The sequence below is a fragment of the Eucyclogobius newberryi genome, unplaced genomic scaffold (genome assembly GCF_026437365.1).
Source record: "Eucyclogobius newberryi isolate DKJ021-1_F unplaced genomic scaffold, fEucNew1.0.hap1 SCAF_4, whole genome shotgun sequence".
Taxonomy (NCBI): domain Eukaryota; kingdom Metazoa; phylum Chordata; class Actinopteri; order Gobiiformes; family Gobiidae; genus Eucyclogobius; species Eucyclogobius newberryi.
In genome coordinates this window covers 1,800,542-1,826,141 of record NW_027316056.1, presented here as the reverse complement: position 1 = coordinate 1,826,141, position 25,600 = coordinate 1,800,542, and the positions used below count along the sequence as shown (strand labels likewise).

The 25,600-nt window shown below is 45.1% G+C and overlaps 1 protein-coding gene across 1 annotated transcript in view; it reads right to left on the bottom strand.

Moving 5' to 3' along the window:
• Positions 1–25,600, bottom strand: part of LOC140377306 (piezo-type mechanosensitive ion channel component 2-like) — a 196,398-nt gene that overhangs the window by 11,212 nt on the left and 159,586 nt on the right. Inside the window, exons 50-53 of the mRNA XM_072462675.1 lie at positions 15,594–15,760; positions 10,289–10,405; positions 8,442–8,521; positions 8,153–8,360 (exon numbers count right to left, since the gene is read on the bottom strand). Of these exons, the coding sequence (XP_072318776.1) occupies positions 8,153–8,360; positions 8,442–8,521; positions 10,289–10,405; positions 15,594–15,760 (572 nt within the window). The remainder of the gene's footprint in view (positions 1–8,152; positions 8,361–8,441; positions 8,522–10,288; positions 10,406–15,593; positions 15,761–25,600) is intronic.

Sequence of the window (25,600 nt, the reverse complement as noted above, 5' to 3'; positions counted from 1 at the left end):
CTCAAGAAAGTGTCGTCGTATCCATGCTCATCCACCATTCCTGTGAATGCTCCCGCCACATATTGATTTGGTGTTGACATCCTGTTTTCTTCTGTTGTTCCACTCCTCTTTGAATGTGGAGTTTCTGCTGTACAGTGAACCCTCGTTTATCGCGGGGGTTACGTTCCAAAACGAACCTGCGATAGGCGAAATCCGTGAAGTAGAAACCTTTATTTTTTTACAGTTATTATACAATGAAATACTCCATAAAACATTGAAGCTCTCACCGGCGTCTCACACGCCGCTCTCACCGGCCTCTCACACGCCGCTCTCACCGGCCTCTCACACGCCGCTCTCACCGGCCTCTCACGCGCCGCTCTCACCGGCCTCTCACACGCCGCTCTCACCGCAAAGCAGCGAGACCGCGAAAAGTGAACCGCGTTATAGCGAGGGATCACTCTACTTGCTTCTTACTTTTAGCTTCTATTAGCCCAGTTCCTAGGACTGTTTCCCCCTTTTGTCCGAGTTTTTTTTCTTCTTGTTTCTTGCGTAGCTCATCCGCCACTTCTCGTTCTTTTTCTTCCAGTAGTCGTTGTAATCTTCTTTCTTCATCTGTGTCTGAAGCCACTTCAGGTGGTGACCATGCATTGGTGGCAAGTTGTTCTTTTTGAGCCACTGTTGCATGGATTTGGAGATGTGATTTTGGCTGGAAACCAATGTTGTCAGAGCTAACACCTGATGCTTCAAATCCTGCATCTGTCTTTGTTCTGGAGTGGGTTCTGACGGGACCATAGTCAGAGTACCCGAGACTACAGCATGTTTCGTTAGCAGCTGTGGTATGGTGCTGGTTTTATCTCTTATCATAGATGAATCCATGGATGAGCACTGCAGGGGAGGAGCTGCTGCAGGGGGAGGAGCCGCTGCAGGGGAGGAGCCGCTGCAGGGGGAGGAGCCGCTGCAGGGGGAGGAGCCGCTGCAGGGGAGAAGCCGCTGCAGGGGGAGGAGCCGCTGCAGGGGAGAAGCCGCTGCAGGGGGAGGAGCCGCTGCAGGGGAGGAGCCGCTGCAGGGGAGGAGCCGCTGCAGGGGGAGGAGCCGCTGCAGGGGAGGAGCCGCTGCAGGGGAGGAGCCGCTGCAGGGGGAGGAGCCGCTGCAGGGGAGGAGCCGCTGCAGGGGAGGAGCCGCTGCAGGGGAGGAGCCGCTGCAGGGGGAGGAGCCGCTGCAGGGGGAGGAGCCGCTGCAGGGGAGGAGCCGCTGCAGGGGGAGGAGCCGCTGCAGGGGAGGAGCCGCTGCAGGGGGAGGAGCCGCTGCAGGGGAGGAGCCGCTGCAGGGGAGGAGCCGCTGCAGGGGAGGAGCCGCTGCAGGGGGAGGAGCCGCTGGAGTAGAAGTGTGGGGATCTGGTTTTTCTTGTTCCGTTTCTGTCATAATTTTCTTCAGTTCTTTCGCCAGTTGAGCATATGCACTCAGGCTGAGAAATAGATTTTCAAAGTTAGGCCCCAAGCAATTTCAGGGGCCCACAAGCGCGCGGCATCGCGGCGTCATAAGAACAAGATAAATGTGTTGTTTTAAACCTGGTTATTAGCATGTAAAACAATTTAAAGTACTTTTATCTGTTATTTGATATGAAGAGCACAAATAGTGAATCATATAAACCAGAGATCATGATCTTTAAAACTGTTTAATTCAATATAATAATGTTTCTTAGATACAAAATAAATACTGTTTACAGCATTTGACACAAAGAGATCTTGTGGAATATATAAAATCACGTCCTACAAAATAAACTACTAACATATATACATTGTACCTGTAAATTAGACCGGGCATTTCCGAGGACACGTGAACGCAACACCAATGCAGCACGCAGCGCGCACCGTTCGGCCAATGAGAAGCGAGAAGAGGTGTGAAGTGGGCATGTCTGTCAAAACGAAACTTAAGCGATGAAAATGCTCCGAATATGGCCAAATTATTAGTTAAATCTTGATTTTTTCCCAGGAGGGGCACGGCGGGCCCCCTCCTATTTCAAACCGCGGGCCCGCCGAAGATTCAACTGCTTGCGGGCCCCGGGCCCCCGTCTATTTCGCAGCCTGGCACTATGGTGTTCGTTTTCAGAGGAGGGGCACTGCAGTTCTCCTTTGGCCAGAGGGGGCGCTATAGCTGTGACGTCGGCCTCGTACCCCAGTCTGCTCGCTCTCTTCATCTGTTCTAGAGCCTCCATCTTTGTTATTCACTCCAAAAGGGATGCTCTGTTTTTCTGTTTCATTTTGTTTTTTTCTGATTGTTTGATGCTCTTCTGGTTTCACCTGAATATTGGCCAGAAATAGCCTCTCTTTTCTGATTAAAATGTCTTTTGCCATTTTATGTAGTTTCACTGAAAATGACAATTTTTCTTCATGTTCTTTCAGTTTCTTTTTGTCAACAGTTTTTCCTTTCACTGTCCAAATCTGATGTGTTTTGTAATGCAGGACCTTAGATTGATGATATTCATGAATACAATTCCATTGTTGTTCCACTGCTTCATCAGCGTGATGAATCAATCTTTTCTCTGCATATTTTTGGAAGAGGTTCTTCATTTGTGTAGTTTGCTCTTTTGCTTCCTTTGGGTTTTATTCATTTGCGCAGATTTTGTTTTCCAGATCCTTCAAAAATTATTTCAATTTGAATGAAATAAGGTCAATTTTATTTAATTTATCTATATGTGACGGAGCACCGTTAAAGCCGTGACAAGTCGGCTCGGACCAAACACAGATAAAGCCAAAATAAGATTTTTTTTTTCAAATGTGTGATTTTAGTTTTTTTGCAGAATGTGCTAGTTGAAGTTATGAACGAGCCCCTGTGTGCTTCAGATAACACTATTGGTTGTCTTAAACGTATACATTAAGCTGTTAAAAATGTGGAGTTTTTGGGTCTTTTTCCAGCGCTCCTGGGGGCGTCACCTTTTTCTAGCCAGCGCATGTTGATCTTTTTCCACCAATCAGCTGCGAACCACATGGCTACAGCTACTGTTCTCCTCGGAGACATTATTCACTTGTCCAGACTGTCTTCAGAGCTTACATTCCCTGGACTGCATTGCAATGGAACTGAGGTACTTTTACTCTAAAGTATTGCTTTAACGCTGTGTTTTAAGGTGGTTTCGTGATGTCACTTTTACCTCGTCACTTTTGCCTCGGCACCGGAGCAGACGCGGAGCAATGCTAAGCTAATATGCTGCTTCAGTGCACTCTACATTATAAATACGGGCTTGAATTTCATGTGACCACTTTCTGAATAATTAACATCACGTAGTCTCTTGAAACTAGCTGTTTTGGGACAGTATAATGTCTGTATCTTTGTGTATTTACTGTTAGCCACTTTAGCTCGCTACATTCCAAGCTAGCCGGCCGTGTTTTTCTGGACTAAACCAGGACTAAACCAGGACACCAGATCTACACCAGGACTACACCAGGACTAAGCCAGGACTAAACCCGGTCTACACCAGGACTAAGCCAGGACTAAACCAGGACTAAACCAGGACTAAACCCGGTCTACACCAGGACTAAACCAGGACTAAACCCGGTCTACACCAGGACTAAACCAGGACTAAACCCGGTCTACACCAGGACTAAACCAGGACTAAACCCGGTGCAGAATAATTGGCATCACAAACACGCTTGAAAGTGCCTGTTTTGGTGTGCTGTTCTGCTTGTGTGTTTGTTTGTGCGCTGCCAATATGAACTGTTATCTGTGAAGCGTGTTATTCCCATATTACTGTTAACCCTAATCCTTATTTTTTCCCCTTTTCAGAATTGGCAAAGACACCCTGACTGACATAATTAAACACTATGACAAAAATGGAGCAACACTGAGGAAGAAGAGGAAGAAGCGCCCACAGCCACATTCACGCAGGTTCATCAGTCATGAATTGATTCACACCGTTGTAGAGTTTATCAAAAACTATGCAGAAGTCCATTCCATAATGCATAATGGTCGACATCCTGGCCATAAGGACTGGCATGTGAAGTTGCTCCCAACCCATGTGACTAAGGTCTCTACGAGAAGTCTGCTAAGGAGCGTGGTAAGTGTAAAACATTATTTTGGTGATTTTCATGTTTTAATGATTAGAGTATAATTAACCATAAGCAACATCTGTTTTTCAGGTGAGCCTGCAGTTTGTACATCAAGCTTCAGATCACTGTGGAAACAGCTTCTCCCACACATCAGAAGCTGCAGGCCACGCACAGATCTCTGTTGGCAGTGTCAGAGCAACAACGAAGTGGTCCAGAAGCAAGTGCATCATCTTGCCCTCGTGCGAAATGAGAGGACTTTTTACAACACTTTGATTGCTGCTGCAGACAGACAACTGAATCTAGTGTGCTGTCTTTGGACCCTCACGTCAGCAAGCAAAGACATCAGGATGCATTACAGCTTCCACTTTGCACAGCAGGTACTAATAATAGTGCAAATGCAGAAAAGAAATTAAAGACAGTTACTGTATGAATAGACATTAATGTCTTAATGAAATGTCATATGTATTAATCTAATCTCCTTTCCCTCTCTCTCTGTCTACTACAGATACACTTTCCCTCAAACCCTCTGCGCGCGCTCTTTCAGCACGGAGGCGACGCGCGCGCTCTTTCAGCACGGAGGCGCCGCGCGTTCTGAGGTTAGTTTATATGATTTGACTACTGTAATGTGTAAACATTAGCCTGGCAAAACTTCAGTGCTGCTCTCTGCTTAAGATATGTTTCTTCTGTTCTCATTTTTTTACATTGTCGCCCTTGTCATCAGGTAGTGGAAAACAGCTCTCCTGAGTCTCACCTCAATATCCCACAGCTTGTTGGAACGGCGGATGGCAAAGTGTTTGTCAAGAACTTGGACTGGCAGAAGCATCTGAGTCCCTTCTTCAGACGGCTTCCAAAGATCAAGAGTTATCAGCACTTCAGGTATTTATATTGAAACTCTCACATTGTGTTAAAAAAAAGAAATAGTTACTGAGTGTTTTATGTGAAATAGTTAGCCATTTCTTAAATGTCCTGTTATTTGTTTACAGCTTTGATGCCAAGAGCCGAGAGTCACAGCACAGAAGAGTGCACAGACCAAGAAGAGGATGAGGATGTGATCTCTGATGTAATTGGACTCTGGTGGTGTACATATCATATCTATTATCTCATATCTCATATATTCAAAGCCATGGACCCGTTGCAGTTCGTATACCTGGCCCTGGCATCTGTTTATAAGAGTTCTTCTATTAAGAGTGTTTTTTAAACTTCCTATAAGTTACTGTCCTTTCCCCCTGTATCTACTGTGTTGTAACATTAAAGGCTCTTATCTTATCTTTTGTTGTTTGTGTTGAATCATTCAGTGCACCATTGTTGTTGCACTGAATCACCTGTGAATTATGTTTATCGACAAATGCAATGAACCCTATTCTCATTCTGATTCTTTGATTCTATTCAGGGCCTTTTGTAATCCAAGTATTTCCATTTTAATATAGTAACTTCTGATTCTGATTCAAGTCCAGTTCACATCAATAACAACACTCCTCTTGAGTCTTGAGTGACAGCTGTAGGGGGAGGGGCTGTCAGTGTGACAGGGGGGAGGGCTTATCTCAATGAGTTGCAAATGAGCCCCGCCCCCTGTGACTCTGGGCTCACTCAGGTAAGAATCTTTGGAAGCCGTTTTCTCAGTGAAGGGTTTGAGAGTTGTTTACATTCAAATGACCACAACTTACTCAAATATGATCATATCTACATGGGTGAGACATCATTGTATAGCTTTGAATTCACACTTTCAGAATCTGTGAATAACTCAAAATGTCTCCGGGTAGACATGTAACTGGTTTAGCCACGGTCAGACACATATCTTAATTTCTAATATTATTTGATAATAAAAAAGTGTGGCAGTCAGTGGTCTTTCAAAAACAAACGAAACAATAAAACTAATAATAATAACTATTATACAATAATCATAACAATAATAATGCAATAAAATATGTTTAGGGAAAAATGATATTAAAATTAAATGTTTAAAATAAAAATATATAAAATAAAAACTAAAATTAAATAAAAAAAATCGAACATTTAAAATTTAAATATAATTAACTAAATAAATAAAAATTTCACCTGGCCACAGAGGGTAGTTAATCTTGTCAGAGAGTGCTTTAAGCCAAGTAGTAGCTTTCTTAGTTCCCTTTAGTTACCTACACTTTCCACGTTTTATTTATTTTTTCAAGAGTCCAACTCCCTTTTAAATCAGTCCAACTGATTGTACGTATGTTTACACGTCCAACATGTTTTCGGAGTCCAACTGATTGTCTAAACTACTGAGCTAAATTCCCCTACACTGCAATGCAATGTGACAATGTGACAAGTTCAGGTCAAGTTTTGGCAAACTTCAACAATTTAGCATTTTCAATGTGCAGATTTTCGTAATAAATACAAGAGGTTTCTGCCTTACTTTTGTTGAATGGTCCCAGTCACAATCAGTCACAATTGTAAGTAAAAAATAAACTGGCAATTGACTCCTCTTGTCTCTCTCTCGGCTCGGTGTCCTTGTTCTCCAATAATTCCCAGTTAATCGTTACTGGACGCTATCCGTCGTCAGCATATATTGTTCGTCTTGCAGCTGAGATCCAACTCTCCACAAGATGTTTTATAAAGCTGTTGCTTGGTTCTGATAAAATGGCTTTAAGATTGTTTAGACTAGTCCACAGATGATCAGAAAATACACAGAAAGTTCATTGTGACCCATATGCAGTAAGATTGTCGTGACGCATGATAAATAGGACACAGACATGACAATAATTTGATCAATATCCACAGTCCTGAATCGTGAAGTGTCTTTGATTGTCAAGAAATATGCTTTACAAATGTTATGTAATAATTTCTCCTAATAAGTTTTCACTCTAAAGCAGGGGTCGGCAACCTCTAATGTTCAAAGAGCGATCTGAGAGAGATCTGTCTAGAGCCGCAAAAAGTCTTATATAAGCCTTATATGAAGGGACCAAAGGCTGTAAGTGTATATTAGCCACTATCAAACTGACAAGACTACAAATACATAATGAGCATTCCTGACTAAAAGTTTATTTTCCCTGCAGCGCCCCCTGGAGAGAGTCACCACATGACTCTGCTATACAATATTTGGTGCTTTAAGTTTAACTTCCATTACAATGTTAATGTATTTTATTTCGTTGCATTGATGAAAATATAGAAATACAATTAAGAAATCAGATTCGTCATTTTACACAGTCAATACAATACAATCCTCTTCTCTTTCCCCCGTATCTGGGCAACAGTGGAATTGAACACAGGCTGCAATGATATATCATTTCTTCTTGCGGCCCATCAGAGTTCACATACCTGCATAACAGAGCTGCCTGTTCCAAATCGATCACATCACACCACTCTTCACAGGCACTTGAGTCTGCTGGAGCTGAATACATGTCCTTGATTTAACGATTTAACGTGATAATGCCTTTCATTTTAATGTCCCCTTCCTTCACTGTCTTCGAGGAGAATCCTTCACCCTGGAAATGTCTTTCCAAATGACTCTTTTTGTTTTTGACAACTTCTCATTACAAAGCAAACATGCAGATAATCTTTCTGCATTGGCAATGAAAGCAAATGATTCTTCCTTGAATCCTCTGTTATCATCAGCTATCTTTCATTGGGGTTTGTTTACAAAAGCTACGCCGCACATGTGCGCAGCACTGCGCCACGTGTGTTGCAGGCTATGATGCAAATCGTTGTTGACAGAAAGGTTTAAATTGAATATTTCTTATTAAAACTTTACAGCATTGGAAAACGTTAAGAATGTTTGCGTCATGTTTGTGCTCCTACAGAAACCATATTAAAACAACAAATATATCCCCCCATCTAGTTTCATTTTCATACATTTTTAAAAAGCTCCAGGGGGCCACTAGGAGGGCTTGCCACACTCTGGAGCCGCGGGTTGCCGATCCCTGGTCTAGAGTCATTTTGTGGACCACTACTTTGTACTTTCACTGCTGTTTGTACAGAGGCTACACTTTACATGGCTGACTGCATACCCTGTCTTCAGACAGTGATACAGTATGAGTTATAGCATGGAAATACAATTTGGCAGTATTAATTTGCCGACAAGGTCTTATTAAGAAATTCAAATTGGTCTTGAAAGTCTTCAATATTTTTTATGAGCTTACATTTTTAAAGTTACTTACCCATATCCAGCGAGGAAGCCAAGACTCGGTGGGCTGACTTTGTCACTGAACACAAAGACCTGGAGTCCTGCTTCCCGATTCTCCATGGCCACGCCCCCTAAACGGACTACACTGTCAGCCGATTGGGCAACAATCCACCACTCCTGCATGTCTGACTGACGATTAGTTGTTCGTTCAAGGGCTAGAAGGATCTCTTTAAAATGCCCATCTAAAAAACAAATGGCGTAGAAATCATAGTACAGTAAATATCCGCACAGAAGAGGAAATCCATGTTGAGCTGAATTTGTACCTGGATAGAGCTGCTCAATGGGTTTAGCGTTGGAATCGCTTGGAGCTCGTAAGAAACAGGGAAACACGTCCGAAATCACACTGGACAAACAAAAATTAAACACAGAATAGATTCAAATCTCTGGAATGTCTTTTCATTGTGTTAAGAGTAATCTTAAAGATGCTGTACCTGATTTTTTAATTTAATTTTCATTTATTAATACAGGGGAAACCCAATGACAACGCAATCTTTTTCATGCGTACTCTGTGACTTATAAAATACTAAAACTGGAGACATCCGGAACAGATGCCCGAGCCACCTCAGCTGGCTCCTCTCGACGTGGAGGAGCAGCGGCTCTACTCCGAGCTCTCCCCGTGTGGCCGAGCTCCTCACCTTATCTCTAAGGGAGTGCCCAGCCACACGGCGGAGGAAACTCATTTTGACCTCTTGTATCCACGATCATGTCCATTTTGTCATTACCCAAAGCTCATGACCATAGGTGAGGGTAGGAACGTAGACCGACCGGTAAATAGAGAGCTTTGCCTTTTGGCTCAGCTCCCTCTTTACCACAACAGTCCGGTGCAGCGACTACATCACTGCAGCCGCTGCACCGATCCGCCTGTCGATCTCACGCTCCATCCTTCCCTCACTCGTGAACAAGACCCCGAGATACTTGAACTCCTCCACTTGGGGCAACGACACCCCACCTACCTGGAGAGGGCAAGCCACCTTTTTCCGGTTGAGAACCATGGCCTCGGATTTGGAGGTACTGATTCTCATCCCAGCCGCTTCACACTCGGCTGCAAACAGTCCCAGTGCATGTTGCAGGTCCGGGTTTGATGGAGCCATCAGGACAACATCGTCTGCAAACAGCAGAGATGAGATCCTGTGGTCCCCAAACCGGACACCTTCCGACCCCTGACTGCGCCTAGAAATTCTGTCCAAAAAAACTATGAACAGAACCGGTGAGAAAGGGCAGCCCTGGCGGAGTCCAACATGCACTGGGAACAGGTCTGACTTACTGCCGGCAATGCGAACACAGCTCCTGCTCCGGTCATACAGGGACCGGACAGCCCTGAGCAAAGGGCCCCGGACCCCGTACTCCCGGAGCACCCCCCAAAGGACACCCCGAGGGTGAAAGCCTTCTGCAGATCCACAAAGCACATGTGGATTGGTTGGGCAAACTCCCATGAACCCTCAAGCCCCCGATGGAGGGTATAGAGCTGGTCCAGTGTTCTACGACCGGGAAAAAAAAACACTCTGCTCCTCCTGAATCAGAGGGACCACCACCCCGGTCTGCCAGTCCAGAGTCCCTGTCCCTGACCGGATATCATCCACCCCCGGAGCCCTGCCACTAAGGAGTTTGCCAACAACCTCAGTGACTTCAGCTTGGCTGGATTTCAATATTAAATAAGTATTATTGAATATGAGGAATGACTGCAAACATCTCCCATAGGTGGTGCTTTTGAATGCCACAGTTTTCAGTCATTGGATCAAACACTATCACCATATATGGATTGGCACCATCCCACTCCAGCCTCCAGTGGCTAAGTCCAGCCTCTTTACGCCAGCGCTAAGGTCGGCAAGGTAGCAAGAGAGCGACCTGGAACCCACCCCTGGAAAAGGCTCCTGTTAACGCTAAGTCCGGAGGCAAAATGAGATTTTTACATAACCAAATTTTAGAACACAAACACAGCCTATGACTATGTAAAATCATGTATCACATTCAATGTGTTGTCAAAGATGATTTTTAACTGCTTAAAATCTGTGGCAATATATTTATCTGCGACTCAAACATAGTATCTTTCTGGACTCAATCACTAATGGAAAAATATAATTGAGTCTGATAATTCATCTCCTGTACTCACACAGGCAGAGGCCTGGTGCCATTGAGCAGCTGGATGAGCTCGAGCCTGGTGTGGTCGTCCAGGTAGGTCACGTGTTTCCCTGAGGCAAGCTCAGCCTTGGCTCCTAGGCTCAGGTTCCTGTGTCAGATAGCATGTTTCAGTAAGCACTCACTCACAGAGCAGGAAAGCGTACAGGGCGTGTGCCGCAGGAGAATACAGGAACTGCATCAGGAGTGATACAGCCTTCAGCAGAAGTGTACAGACTCTGCAGCAGGAGCGTACAGAGTGTGTGCAGCAGAAGTGTATACAGCCTTCAGCAGGAGTGTACAGACTCTGCAGCAGGAGCGTGCAGAGTGTGTGCAGCAGAAGTGTATACAGCCTTCAGCAGGAGTGTACAGACTCTGCAGCAGGAGCGTGCAGAGTGTGTGCAGCAGAAGTGTATACAGCCTTCAGCAGGAGTGTACAGACTCTGCAGCAGGAGCGTGCAGAGTGTGTGCAGCAGAAGTGTATACAGCCTTCAGCAGGAGTGTACAGACTCTGCAGCAGGAGCGTGCAGAATGTGTGCAGCAGAAGTGTATACAGCCTTCAGCAGGAGTGCACAGACTCTGCAGCAGGAGCGTACAGAATGTGTGCAGCAGAAGTGTATACAGCCTTCAGCAGAAGTGTACAGACTCTGCAGCAGGAGCGTACAGAATGTGTGCAGCAGAAGTGTATACAGCCTTCAGCAGGAGTGTACAGACTCTGCAGCAGGAGCGTGCAGAGTGTGTGCAGCAGAAGTGTATACAGCCTTCAGCAGGAGTGTACAGACTCTGCAGCAGGAGCGTGCAGAGTGTGTGCAGCAGAAGTGTATACAGCCTTCAGCAGGAGTGTACAGACTCTGCAGCAGGAGCGTGCAGAGTGTGTGCAGCAGAAGTGTATACAGCCTTCAGCAGGAGTGTACAGACTCTGCAGCAGGAGCGTGCAGAGTGTGTGCAGCAGAAGTGTATACAGCCTTCAGCAGGAGTGTACAGACTCTGCAGCAGGAGCGTGCAGAGTGTGTGCAGCAGAAGTGTATACAGCCTTCAGCAGAAGTGTACAGACTCTGCAGCAGGAGCGTACAGAATGTGTGCAGCAGAAGTGTATACAGCCTTCAGCAGGAGTGTACAGACTCTGCAGCAGGAGCGTACAGAATGTGTGCAGCAGAAGTGTATACAGCCTTCAGCAGAAGTGTACAGACTCTGCAGCAGGAGCGTGCAGAGTGTGTGCAGCAGAAGTGTATACAGCCTTCAGCAGGAGTGTACAGACTCTGCAGAAGGAGCGTGCAGAGTGTGTGCAGCAGAAGTGTATACAGCCTTCAGCAGAAGTGTACAGACTCTGCAGCAGGAGCGTGCAGAGTGTGTGCAGCAGAAGTGTATACAGCCTTCAGCAGGAGTGTACAGACTCTGCAGAAGGAGCGTGCAGAATGTGTGCAGCAGAAGTGTATACAGCCTTCAGCAGGAGTGTACAGACTCTGCAGCAGGAGCGTGCAGAGTGTGTGCAGCAGAAGTGTATACAGCCTTCAGCAGGAGTGCACAGACACTGCAGCAGGAGCGTGCAGAGTGTGTGCAGCATTTTGATGCCCAGTCTGGGTCGAGGGCCAAACATAATGTAAAAAAGAAAACAATTAAAAATATAGCCGCAAGCGGCAATGATTGGCCCTTGCAACTCCAGCGGGGGTAAGTTTGACACCCCTGGAATTGAGCCTTCAGCAGGAGTGTACAGGGAGTGTGTGCAACAGGAGTGTAGCGAGCCTGTAGCAGGAGCATACAAAGTGTGTGTAGCAGGCGCGTACAGAGTGTAATCAGCTGGAGTGTAGAGAGCCTGCAGCAGGAGCATAAAGAGCATACAGGACCATCAGAGCCAGCACCAGGAGTGTACAGAGCATATAGAGCCTGCAGCAGGAGCATAAAGAACATACAGGAGTGTAGAGCGTATAGAGCCTGCAGCAGGAGCATGAAGAACATACAGGAGTGTAGAGCGTATAGAGCCTGCAGCAGGAGCATAAAGAGCATACAGGAGTGTACAGAGCGTATAGAGCCTGCAGCAGGAGCATAAAGAGCATACAGGAGTGTAGAGCGTATAGAGCCTGCAGCAGGAGCATGAAGAACATACAGGAGTGTAGAGCGTATAGAGCCTGCAGCAGGAGCATGAAGAACATACAGGAGTGTAGAGCGTATAGAGCCTGCAGCAGGAGCATAAAGAACATACAGGAGTGTAGAGCGTATAGAGCCTGCAGCAGGAGCATGAAGAACATACAGGAGTGTAGAGCGTATAGAGCCTGCAGCAGGAGCATGAAGAACATACAGGAGTGTAGAGCGTATAGAGCCTGCAGCAGGAGCATAAAGAACATACAGGAGTGTAGAGCGTATAGAGCCTGCAGCAGGAGCATAAAGAGCATACAGGAGTGTAGAGCGTATAGAGCCTGCAGCAGGAGCATGAAGAACATACAGGAGTGTAGAGCGTATAGAGCCTGCAGCAGGAGCATGAAGAACATACAGGAGTGTAGAGCGTATAGAGCCTGCAGCAGGAGCATGAAGAACATACAGGAGTGTAGAGCGTATAGAGCCTGCAGCAGGAGCATGAAGAACATACAGGAGTGTAGAGCGTATAGAGCCTGCAGCAGGAGCATAAAGAGCATACAGGAGTGTACAGAGCGTATAGAGCCTGCAGCAGGAGCATAAAGAGCATACGGGAGTGTACAGAGCATATAGAGCCTGCAGCAGGAGCATAAAGAGCATACAGGAGTGTAGAGCATATAGAGCCTGCAGCAGGAGCATGAAGAACATACAGGAGTGTAGAGCGTATAGAGCCTGCAGCAGGAGCATAAAGAGCATACAGGAGTGTAGAGCATATAGAGCCTGCAGCAGGAGCATAAAGAACATACAGGAGTGTAGAGCGTATAGAGCCTGCAGCAGGAGCATGAAGAACATACAGGAGTGTAGAGCGTATAGAGCCTGCAGCAGGAGCATGAAGAACATACAGGAGTGTAGAGCGTATAGAGCCTGCAGCAGGAGCATGAAGAACATACAGGAGTGTACAGAGCATATAGAGCCTGCAGCAGGAGCATAAAGAACATACAGGAGTGTAGAGCGTATAGAGCCTGCAGCAGGAGCATGAAGAACATACAGGAGTGTAGAGCGTATAGAGCCTGCAGCAGGAGCATGAAGAACATACAGGAGTGTAGAGCGTATAGAGCCTGCAGCAGGAGCATAAAGAACATACAGGAGTGTAGAGCGTATAGAGCCTGCAGCAGGAGCATGAAGAACATACAGGAGTGTAGAGCGTATAGAGCCTGCAGCAGGAGCATAAAGAGCATACAGGAGTGTAGAGCGTATAGAGCCTGCAGCAGGAGCATGAAGAACATACAGGAGTGTAGAGCGTATAGAGCCTGCAGCAGGAGCATGAAGAACATACAGGAGTGTAGAGCGTATAGAGCCTGCAGCAGGAGCATGAAGAACATACAGGAGTGTAGAGCGTATAGAGCCTGCAGCAGGAGCATGAAGAACATACAGGAGTGTAGAGCGTATAGAGCCTGCAGCAGGAGCATGAAGAACATACAGGAGTGTAGAGCGTATAGAGCCTGCAGCAGGAGCATAAAGAACATACAGGAGTGTACAGAGCATATAGAGCCTGCAGCAGGAGCATGAAGAACATACAGGAGTGTAGAGCGTATAGAGCCTGCAGCAGGAGCATAAAGAGCATACAGGAGTGTACAGAGCGTATAGAGCCTGCAGCAGGAGCATGAAGAACATACAGGAGTGTACAGAGCATATAGAGCCTGCAGCAGGAGCATGAAGAACATACAGGAGTGTAGAGCGTATAGAGCCTGCAGCAGGAGCATGAAGAACATACAGGAGTGTAGAGCGTATAGAGCCTGCAGCAGGAGCATGAAGAACATACAGGAGTGTAGAGCGTATAGAGCCTGCAGCAGGAGCATGAAGAACATACAGGAGTGTAGAGCGTATAGAGCCTGCAGCAGGAGCATGAAGAACATACAGGAGTGTAGAGCGTATAGAGCCTGCAGCAGGAGCATGAAGAACATACAGGAGTGTACAGAGCGTATAGAGCCTGCAGCAGGAGCATAAAGAACATACAGGAGTGTACAGAGCATATAGAGCCTGCAGCAGGAGCATGAAGAACATACAGGAGTGTACAGAGCATATAGAGCCTGCAGCAGGAGCATAAAGAGCATACAGGAGTGTACAGAGCATATAGAGCCTGCAGCAGGAGCATAAAGAGCATACAGGAGTGTAGAGCGTATAGAGCCTGCAGCAGGAGCATGAAGAACATACAGGAGTGTAGAGCGTATAGAGCCTGCAGCAGGAGCATAAAGAGCATACAGGAGTGTAGAGCGTATAGAGCCTGCAGCAGGAGCATAAAGAGCATACGGGAGTGTACAGAGCATATAGAGCCTGCAGCAGGAGCATGAAGAACATACAGGAGTGTACAGAGCATATAGAGCCTGCAGCAGGAGCATAAAGAGCATACAGGAGTGTACAGAGCATATAGAGCCTGCAGCAGGAGCATAAAGAGCATACAGGAGTGTAGAGCGTATAGAGCCTGCAGCAGGAGCATGAAGAACATACAGGAGTGTAGAGCGTATAGAGCCTGCAGCAGGAGCATAAAGAGCATACAGGAGTGTAGAGCGTATAGAGCCTGCAGCAGGAGCATAAAGAGCATACGGGAGTGTACAGAGCATATAGAGCCTGCAGCAGGAGCATAAAGAGCATACGGGAGTGTACAGAGCATATAGAGCCTGCAGCAGGAGCATAAAGAGCATACAGGAGTGTAGAGCATATAGAGCCTGCAGCAGGAGCATGAAGAACATACAGGAGTGTAGAGCGTATAGAGCCTGCAGCAGGAGCATGAAGAACATACAGGAGTGTAGAGCGTATAGAGCCTGCAGCAGGAGCATGAAGAACATACAGGAGTGTAGAGCGTATAGAGCCTGCAGCAGGAGCATGAAGAACATACAGGAGTGTAGAGCGTATAGAGCCTGCAGCAGGAGCATAAAGAGCATACGGGAGTGTAGAGCGTATAGAGCCTGCAGCAGGAGCATAAAGAGCATACGGGAGTGTAGAGCGTATAGAGCCTGCAGCAGGAGCATAAAGAGCATACAGGAGTGTAGAGCGTATAGAGCCTGCAGCAGGAGCATAAAGAGCATACAGGAGTGTAGAGCGTATAGAGCCTGCAGCAGGAGCATAAAGAGCATACGGGAGTGTAGAGCGTATAGAGCCTGCAGCAGGAGCATAAAGAGCATACAGGAGTGTAGAGCGTATAGAGCCTGCAGCAGGAGTAAAGATGGTACCTCTGGATGGTCCAGGAGAGCGTGAGAGGGAAGTTCTCTAAGTGGAGCACATGGCTGAGGTAACTGCGGCTGGGTGGGCTGATGGTCCACAGAGAGTTACTGCTGCCTGGAAGAGTTGCTACAGTTACATCCTCTGCTCCGTACGCTTCCAGGAACTGCAGCGCGCTCTGGAGGAAGACACCGCAGCGTCAGCACAAAGCTTTTCTCTCAAAACGACTTTAGATTTTTGAGGGAATGCGTGCGACTATTAGGCCTTAAGGGCAATATGGCAAAAGACCATATTTTAGAATTTGAAGCTACTAATTCATTTATTATGCCCAGTGGATAATAAACAAATAGTCATATTTGGATAACAGAAATGTTTCTCTGGACTATACAGGCTCTAAAACATATGCAAAAAGTCCTTTTATAACAAAGACAGTAACATTATTAAATAAGATGTCAAAACATTTTTTTTGTTTTAAATGTCCGGGGGGCAAAAAATATAATTCAAATACAAACAGACAGCAAAGAAACATAATCATGGCAAATTAAAATTAAAATAAAGGTTACATGTGGTCTCTACATTTTTTTTGTCCATTTCTAAGTTCAGTCCAAATGTCATTTTTTTCTCCCATTTGTCTGATAGGGTTAGGGTTAGGCTCTGTTACTGACACCAAAGCGTGTTCCTATGTTTGTGAGTTCTGTTCATTGACAATCCAGTGCGCTTGCTATATGGATTATATCTGGTTGTACTTACTGACCTCGAAGCGTTTTTGTTTGGTACTCGGTGTATAAAGAAGACTCGGGACACGAGAGACTCACATCGAGAAGCACGTTTACGGTACTCTGGAACCAGAAGTCTACCGCTACACACGGCGCTCTGTCAAAATGTGACTGTCCGTGGATAAACCAGTCACAAGTCTACCCGGAGACATTTTGAATTATACAGATTCTGAAAGTGTGAATTCAAAGCTATACAATGATGTCTCACTCATGTAGATCTGATCATATTTGAGTAAGTTGTGGTCATTTGAATGTAAACAACTCTCAAAACCTTTCACTGAGAAAACGGCCTCTAAAGTTTCTCACCTGAGTGAGCCCAGAGTCACAGGGGGCGGGGCTCATTTGCATCTCATTGAGATAAGCCCTCCCCCTGTCACAGTGACACCACCTCCCCCTACAGCTGTCACTCAAAACTCAAGAGGAGTGTTATTGATGTGAACTGGACTTGAATCAGAATCAGAAGTTACTATATTAAAATGGAAATACTTTGATGCTATTCAGGGCCTTTTATAATCCAAGAATCAGAATCAGAACAGGGTTTATTGCCATTTGTGGATAAACATAATTCACAGGTGATTCAGTGCAACACAAACAACAAAACATTGAACACTGAGCACTAAACGGCACGATATGTACATAAGGAAATATAAAAGATATAAAGTTATGTAGTGCAATAGGAAGTGGTGATATGTACATCATAAAAATGTATTAATTAATGAGATAATAGATATGATATGTACACCATCAGAGTCCAATTACATCAGAGATCACAGCCACATCCTCTTCTGTGCTGTGACTCTCGGCGCTGGGCAAGTGATGTCTTTAGCCTCGTCAGCACAGAAAGGCCTGATTTTTTCATGCAGATAGGTCTGCCTGTCAATGTTCAGTCCAGGTGGGACCAGGACATGGAGATTGTCAACCGGAGGCAGAACAGCTGAATTGCGTAGTAGCTGAAATTTCACAGGTTCTGCTTCACAGTGACTTTTTGCACCACACCTGGTCTCTTGGCATCAAAGCTGTAAACAAATAACAGGACATTTAAGAAATGGCAAACTATTTCACATAACATTTGTTTAACACAATGTAAGAGTTTCAATATAAATACCTGAAGTGCTGATAACTCTTGATCTTTGGAAGCACGGAGCGCCGCGCACGGGGTCTGCGCAGAGGGTTTGAGGGAAAGTGTATCTGTAGAAGACAGAGGGAGAGAGCGAAGGAATTAGATTAAGACATGTGACATTTGATAAGATATTCCTTTATTGTCCACACATGGAGAAATTTCAACGCAGGTTGATACAGAGGAAAAGGACAGATAACTTATAGGAAGTTTAAAAAAATACTCTTAACAGAAGAACTCTTATTAACAAAATGTCCTATAGACAGAACCTCTAATTTCTCAATAAGGAATGGAGGGGAAAATAAAGATAAAATAAAATAAAAACAGCTAGCATAAGACAAAATAATACTAATGGTAAAATAAACTATTTACATCAGTTATATGCACATGAATGTGACATTATTGCGTGTCTTTAATTGCTATTCTGCATTTGCACTTTATTGTACATTTAATAAAGTGAAGTGAAGTAAATGATGTGTAATAAATAGTACCTGCTGTGCAAAGTCGAAGCTGTAATGCACTGGACGTCTGCATAGTTTTTGATCAAATCCAGCTGTGAGCGCCAATTCTGAAAAGGGAAACAAAGAAGTTTGGAACGAGCTAAAGCGGCTAACGCGGGCTACAGTAAAAAACACAAAGATACAGACATTATACCATCCCAAAACAGCTAGTTTCAAGAGACTACGTGATGTTAATTATTCAGAAAGTGGTCACATTAAATTCAAGCCCGTATTTATAATGTAGAGTGCACTGAAGCAGCATGTTAGCTTAGCATTGTTCCGCGTCTGCTCCGGTGCCGAGGCAAAAGTGACGAGGCTAAAGTGACATCACGAAACCACCTTAAAACACAGCGTTAAAGCAATACTTTAGAGTAAAAGTACCTCAGTTCCATTGCAATGCAGTCCAGGGAATGTAAGCTCTGAAGACAGTCTGGACAAGTGAATAATGTCTCCGAGGAGAACAGTAGCTGTAGCCATGTGGTTCGCAGCTGATTGGTGGAAAAAGATCAACATGCGCTGGCTAGAAAAAGGTGACGCCCCCAGGAGCGCTGGAAAAAGACCCGAAAACTACCCATTTTTAACAGCTTAATGTATACGTTTAAGACAACCAATAGTGTTATCTGAAACACACAGGGGCTCGTTCATAACTTCAACTAGCACATTCTGCAAAAAAACTAAAATCACACATTTTGGGAAAAAAAGGTAAAAGCCAGTTTTTCTCAGTTTGGTCGGGGCCGACATGTTCCGGCATTTACGCTGCTCCATCACAAATGTAAACTACATTATTACTACAACCTTACGTCAGGAGCACCGTGGACACCTAAATAAAGGACCCAGAATTAAGGACCCCAAGATGGCTCCTGCCGAGAGACGGCTCTATAATATTATCAAAAGAGACACACTTACGACGCAGACTTTAAACTCTGAGCTAAAGTATCAGTCCAACTGTGGTCCGAGCTTTCACGAAGGCCGGAATCATCACTGAAGGTTACAGCAGCGACACTGACTCGGTCAATACCAAGTCAAAGTATTCTTTCAACAAGTCTTTTAATGTGATTATCTTTTACAATCTGATGAAAATCATTTATAACTTTTGTGATCACGACCCTGAATTTCAGGTTAGTTCTATATGAAGATAAGTTTGTTATCTTAAGTTGGGGAGCAGGACCACGCCCCTTCCTGCGGCTACACTATTTAAACTTCCAGATCACATACACTTGAGTGCTCTCTGCCACGCCCAGGCTGCAGGGGCTTCTCCAGCGGCTCGTATCTCCCACACCGGGCGGCCCTTCTCTCCTCCCTCAAAGCACCAGATGCCCTGTAAGCCTCTCTCCTGGGCACAGAGTTGCAAGACTTGATCACCCCTTTCAAGTAATTCATTCATTTATTTTTGCTAGCCCCTCCGGCTTCCAATCTTTGTCCTAAAAGTAGAAGCTGGCATCTCTTGAAGGACATGTAAAAAACAAATAAATACATACAATGTGTATTTATATATAAAATCTTACCCTGTCCTCTTTCCTCCTCTCCTTTCTCCCCCCCCTCCTCTCCTTTCTCTCCCCCCTCCTCTCCTTTCTCTCCCCCCTCCTCTCCTTTTTATCCCCCCTCCTCTTTTCTCAAGTTTATTTGTAGAGCACATTTCATACACAAGGCAATTCAAAGTGCTTCACACAGCAGGAAAAATGCATTAAAATCACAAAGAAATTACAGAAATACAATAAAATTAACTAAATTAAAAATTATCAATCCAACTGATTTTCTAAACTAATAAAATCACAAACAAAAGAGAAGAGTGCAAAGAAAAAATCCTTTCAGTCATATGCGCAGCTAAACAAAACTGTTTTTAGCTTAGATTTGAACATTGTCAGAGTAGAACCTGTCTCACATCTTCAGGAAGAATGTTCCAGATTTTAGCTGCATAAAACTGAAACGCAGATTCCCCATGTTTAGTCCTGACTCTGGCACCAGCAGGAGGCCGGTCCATGTTTAGTCCTGACTCTGGCACCAGCAGGAGGCCGGTTCATGTTTAGTCCTGACTCTGGCACCAGCAGGAGGCCGGTCCATGTTTAGTCCTGACTCTGGCACCAGCAGGAGGCCGGTCCATGTTTAGTCCTGACTCTGGCACCAGCAGGAGGCCGGTCCATGTTTAGTCCTGACTCTGGCACCAGCAGGAGGCCGGTCCATGTTTAGTCCTGACTCTGGGCACCAGCAGGAGGCCGGTCCATGTTTAGTCCTGACTCTGGCACCAGCAGGAGGCCGGTCCCTGAGGTCCTCAGAGTCCGAGATGGTTCATATGACACTAACATGCCCAAGATGTACTTTGGTGCTAGGCCATGGAGAGACTTGTGCACAAGCAGAGCTGCTTTAAAGTCTCTTCTCTGAGCCACAGGGGGCAGTGCAGAGACCTGAGAACAGGACTAATGTGATGGTACTTCCTGGTTCTGGTCAGGACTAATGTGATGGTACTTCCTGGTTCTAGTCAGGACTAATGTGATGGTACTTCCTGGTTCTGGTCAGGACTAATGTGATGGTACTTCCTGGTTCTAGTCAGGACTAATGTGATGGTACTTCCTGGTTCTAGTCAGGACTAATGTGATGGTACTTCCTGGTTCTAGTCAGGACCCGAGCAGCAGCGTTCTGGATGAACTGCAGCTGTTTTACAGCTCGTTTGGAGAGACCAGTGAGCGGCCGTTACAGTCTAATCTACTGGAGACAAACGCATGGATAAGTCTCTCTAAATCTGGTTTTGACACTATATTTTTGATTTTGGCAATGTTTTTAGATGGTAAAAAGCTGCTGATGTTATTGATTTGATGTGTTAAAGTTCAAGTCTGAGTCCATTATTACCCCCAGATTTCTAATTTGGTTTGTAGGTTTTAGAGCGAGACTCTGGAGGTGACACTAACACTTTCTCTTTGTTTCTGTGACAAAAACGATGATTTGAGTCTTGTCTGAGTTCAGCTGGAGAAAGTTGTTTTGCTCCACACACTGATCTGTTGGATGCAGTGACAGAGTGAATCCACTGGTCCATATTCACCTGCCGACAGTGAAACATAGATCTGACTCGTCTGCATCATTGTGATAGGACACATTTTCACTGCGTATCAACTGACCCAACGGCAGCATGTAGAGATTGAACAGAAGGGGACCCAGGACTGACCCTTGGGGCACTCCACAGGTCAGGGTCATGTGGTCTGAGATACAGCTACCAATTTCAACAAAGTACTTCCTGTCTTCCAGATAGGACCTTAACCAGTTTAGGGCAGTGCCAGTGATGCCCACCCAGTCCTCTAGTCTCTGTAAGAGGATCCCATGATCGACAGTGTCAAAAGCAGCACTCAGATCTAACAGAATTAAGACTGAGGCTTTGCCCGTGTCAGTGTTCAGGCGGATGTCATTTGTCACCTTGACAAGAGCAGTCTCAGTCACCATGACAACAGCAGTCTCAGTGCTGTGATGAGGTCTAAAACCTGACTGAAAAACATCAAATGAGTTGTTTATTAAGAGGAAATCTGTGAGCTGTTGGTAAACAACCTTTTCAAGGACTTTGCCCCAAAATGGCAGATTAGAGATGGGCCGGTAATGACTCAGTACTGCGGCATCAAGACTGCTCTTCTTTAGGAGAGGCTTTATGACCGCAGTTTTCAAAGACATTGGGAATGTTCCAGATTGAAGCGACATGTTAATTATGTGAGTGAATGGTGCTAACAAACTGTTCAGCACAGACTTTAGAAATTTGGTGGGTAACACATCAAGGCAGCATGTAGATGAACTCAGACTGGTGATGATCTCATGGACAGTTTTGTCAGTTACTGGTGCAAAGTGAGTTAGCTCTAAGTGTCTTGGTGGTTTTAGGGTAGTTTTTTGCACTGTGGGATTTATAGCATTTTTAATGCCCTGAACTTTGTCATTAAAGAATAATGCAAACTCATTACACTTGGATGTGGAAATGAGTTCTAACGGCAGCTGAGCTGGAGGGTTTGTTAATCTGTTTACTGTGGCAAACAGGACACGCGAGTTGTTACTGCAGCTTCCAATTATTTCAGAAAAATATCTTTCCCTAGTTCTACATAAGATTAGGTTGTACATGTTCAGCTTTTCTTTGTAAATCTCTTTTTGAACCTGGAGCTTTGACTTGCGCCATTTCCGTTCGGCCCTGCGGCACTCCCTTTTCTGTGCCCTGACCGAATCATCATTTCTCCACGGCGCCTTCTGCTTATTTTTAACCATTTTAGCCTTTATAGGGGCGATGGTGCCGAGAACATTCAAAACACTAGATGTAACAGAGTTCAACAAATCATTTACATTAGAACATGAGACATTTTCAAAGTTTATCATTTCCATAAACAGTGCACATGTGCCATCACCTATGTGTCTCCTCTGAACAACTGCAGGACCAACCGGTGGTTTGGGAGAAACAGACAGATCAAAGAATACACAGAAATGATCAGACAGAGCAACATCGATCACATTAACATTTGAAATATTTACCCCCTTTGTAATTATGAGATCTAGAGTGTGTCCTTTGCTGTGGGTGGGGCCTCTCACATGCTGAGTAAGACTGAAGGTTTCAAGGACAGCATCAAGCTCTTTAGCGTTTCTGTCACAAATATTATCAACATGCACATTGAAATCACCTGTAATGACCAAACCATCAAACTCTGTGCATATGACTGAAAGCATCTCAGTAAAATCATCAATAAAACTTTGGCAGTGCTGGGGAGGCTTGTATAAAACAATGAAGAGAATGGATGGAGACCGTTTTAGCTCCATTTTAAAGGATACATACTCAAATGATGAAAACACCCCAAAAGACAACCTGCGGGTAATTATTTCATCTCTAAAGACAGCACAGACTCCACCCCCTTTTTTGTTTTCTCGTGTTTCAGATTCAAACTTAAAGTTGGGTGGAGCAGATTCTATCAGAACTACATTTCCTGTGTTTTTGTCAAGCCATGTTTCAGTTAAAAACATAAAATCAAGATTATAAGAAGAAATAAAATTATTAATTAAGAGAGATTTGTTACATAAGGATCTGACATTTAGCACAGCAAGTTTCAGACTAGTTTCAGTGAGACTGGGCTTTATCTTTTCACAGGGAATATGAATCACATTTCTCAGATTGGGCCTGACTCACATTTTGTTTTTCCATCTGTGTGATGATGTGACTACAGAAATAGCACTAGGGGGGGCTCTTTTTACATAGGGCCCTGGGTTGGTTTGATTTTTAATATGACAATAAGTCCCGGCAACGCTGAGACCCAGTGCATCCTAGCTATGGGTGATACCAGGTGAAAGGCGAGGTTGGATGGGTGGTGGGAATTTTGTAGCCAATGAGAGTTTGGGACCAGGTGAGAGGCGAGGGGGGATGGGTGGTGGGGCTTTTGTTGGTGTAGTCGGTACTGACATAGCCCTTGCTATATTGGGCGTGAGTGGAGCCATCTTAATGCCTGATTTGATCAGACTTTCAAAATGGCTGGGAAGGCCCATGGGTGAGAGTGGAGATGAGAAGGAGAATGATGAATCTTTAGTGGGAGTAGATGTTGCAGGGGGAACCCAGGGCTGGTGTGAAGGCAGGGGCGATGACAGGGATGTTGTTGGGCTTGTCACAGATGGGTCCAAGGCCTTTGAAGATTGTTCCTTTGCTGGAGGCGGTGGAGGTGAATGTGGAGCAGCTGGAGCTGAATCCTTTGCTGGTGGTGGTGGAGCAGCTGCTGATGAATCCTTTGGTGGAGGCTGAGGTTGTGGTGCTTTTGATGTTGAAACATTGGCTCGGTCTCTGGCTGATGGAGCAGGAATTCTTCTCTCATTCCTCTCTTCTCTAACTATCTGCTCAGGACCCTGTCCAGGCCCAGTCCAATGCCTCAGAGCGTGAGCAGGTTCTCTGTCAGCACCCTCACTCCACCTCTGCATAGGTGGGGGCCATTTCTCTTAAACAGGTCCTCTCGTTTCCAGAATAGATAGAAGTTCTCAATGTAGTGTAGTCCTCTCGGGGCACACTCTTTGGACAGCCATGTGTTCAGCTGAAGAAGCCGGCTAAACTTGTTTATCCTCCTGTTGATGTTTGGAAGAGGTCCACTTATGAACGTTTTGATTTCCATTTTAGCAAGCACGTCGAATAACTTCAAGAAGTCTTTTTTCAAAACTTCAGTCTGTTCCCGCCGCATGTCCACTGCACCCACGTGCATAGCTCCTCCATGCTTAGCCATAATATTTGGAAGGAGTGACGTTATCTCAGAAACAGTGGCGCTTGGAAAAGAATGTGTGTTTATCTTTTCATGCGTCACGTGACTTATCGCGCCGTCCCCAACTAAAACAATCTGCGTGACCTTGGCTCCAGGCACAGATCCTCCTCGCTGTATTTTGGCCACGTCATCTTTCCTTTTTTCATTTAATTCCATCTCTGAAAGTGGTAAAAATCTGTTGGTGAGCTGTATTTTAGGCGACTTCACGTTATCTTTGTATCGTTTAGGCTTTGCTCCAAGTTTGTTCCAAGAAACAGCCTGGTCTTTCTGGTTTTTAGACAGTTTTGGAAATGACACAGAGTCACTGCGGTTTAGGTTGAAAGTAGCAGTTTTTCTTGTAAAAAGTGTGCTCTTCTTACCGTCGGTTGACACAGGAATGGTATCGTGAATAACTTTTTCAGATTCCAAAACAAATATCCGTCAGATTCAAAAACAAATATCCATGTGCACAAAACATGCGGGCGCAGCCCGCATGTTTGGTGCCCCGTCGCCCCTGGCAAGTACAGTGAACTAGCCCATGCCGAAGGCATGGATCATGCATACTTACTCCTGCTATGACAGAAATAGTCAACAATTAGTGAATGGGCGTAGCCCATTCACAAATTGTTGACAACAGCAGCGCGAAGCGCTGCATTCCTCCAAAAACCCTCCTGGCATCGTCCCGTACGCGAGAGTCCATGCCGCAGGCATGGGCCATGCTTGTATTTGCTCAAATCAATGGAAGTCTATGGGGAGTGGGCGGGGCATCCCGACGGAATAGGGAGTGACGAGCGCGTAAGCGCTCGTAATGATGATTCCACCCCATGAAGGCATGGGGAAGGCTTTTAAAAAAATTAGTTTTACCAAAATTGTCTAAACTTTACCCAAAATTCTATTTTGCCGTCCCGATCACAAAAGCCAATTACAAAAATGCCTCAATTTTTACGGTGTAGTCGTAGCGATGACAGAAACCTCCCATGTTATCCCTATGGGAAAACCACAAAATCTCTCAAATTACCACATTATTATGTTTTACACTTTAACAAACTCCTCCTAGTGCGTTTTGCCCACCAACCTCAAAATCGGTGTACGTCCTCTAGACAAGTGGTGTATCTAAAGTTATCCAAATTTTAAGGATAACTTTTACGGTCTTTGTGCGACGGAGCCGCAAACGTTTCCCAGAATTCTGACTATTTGGCCTTCAGAGTGGCCTATAAACAATATAGTTTTTCCAAATGACATGATATTTTGAACAAAATTCTAATTTGCCATCCTGATCATAAAAGTATGAGAGCCAAAGTCATATTTTGTACGGCGTAACCGTAGCGATGACAGAAACATCCCATGTTATCCTTATGGGAAAATCGCAGAATCGCTCAAATCACCACATTTTTACGCTTCACA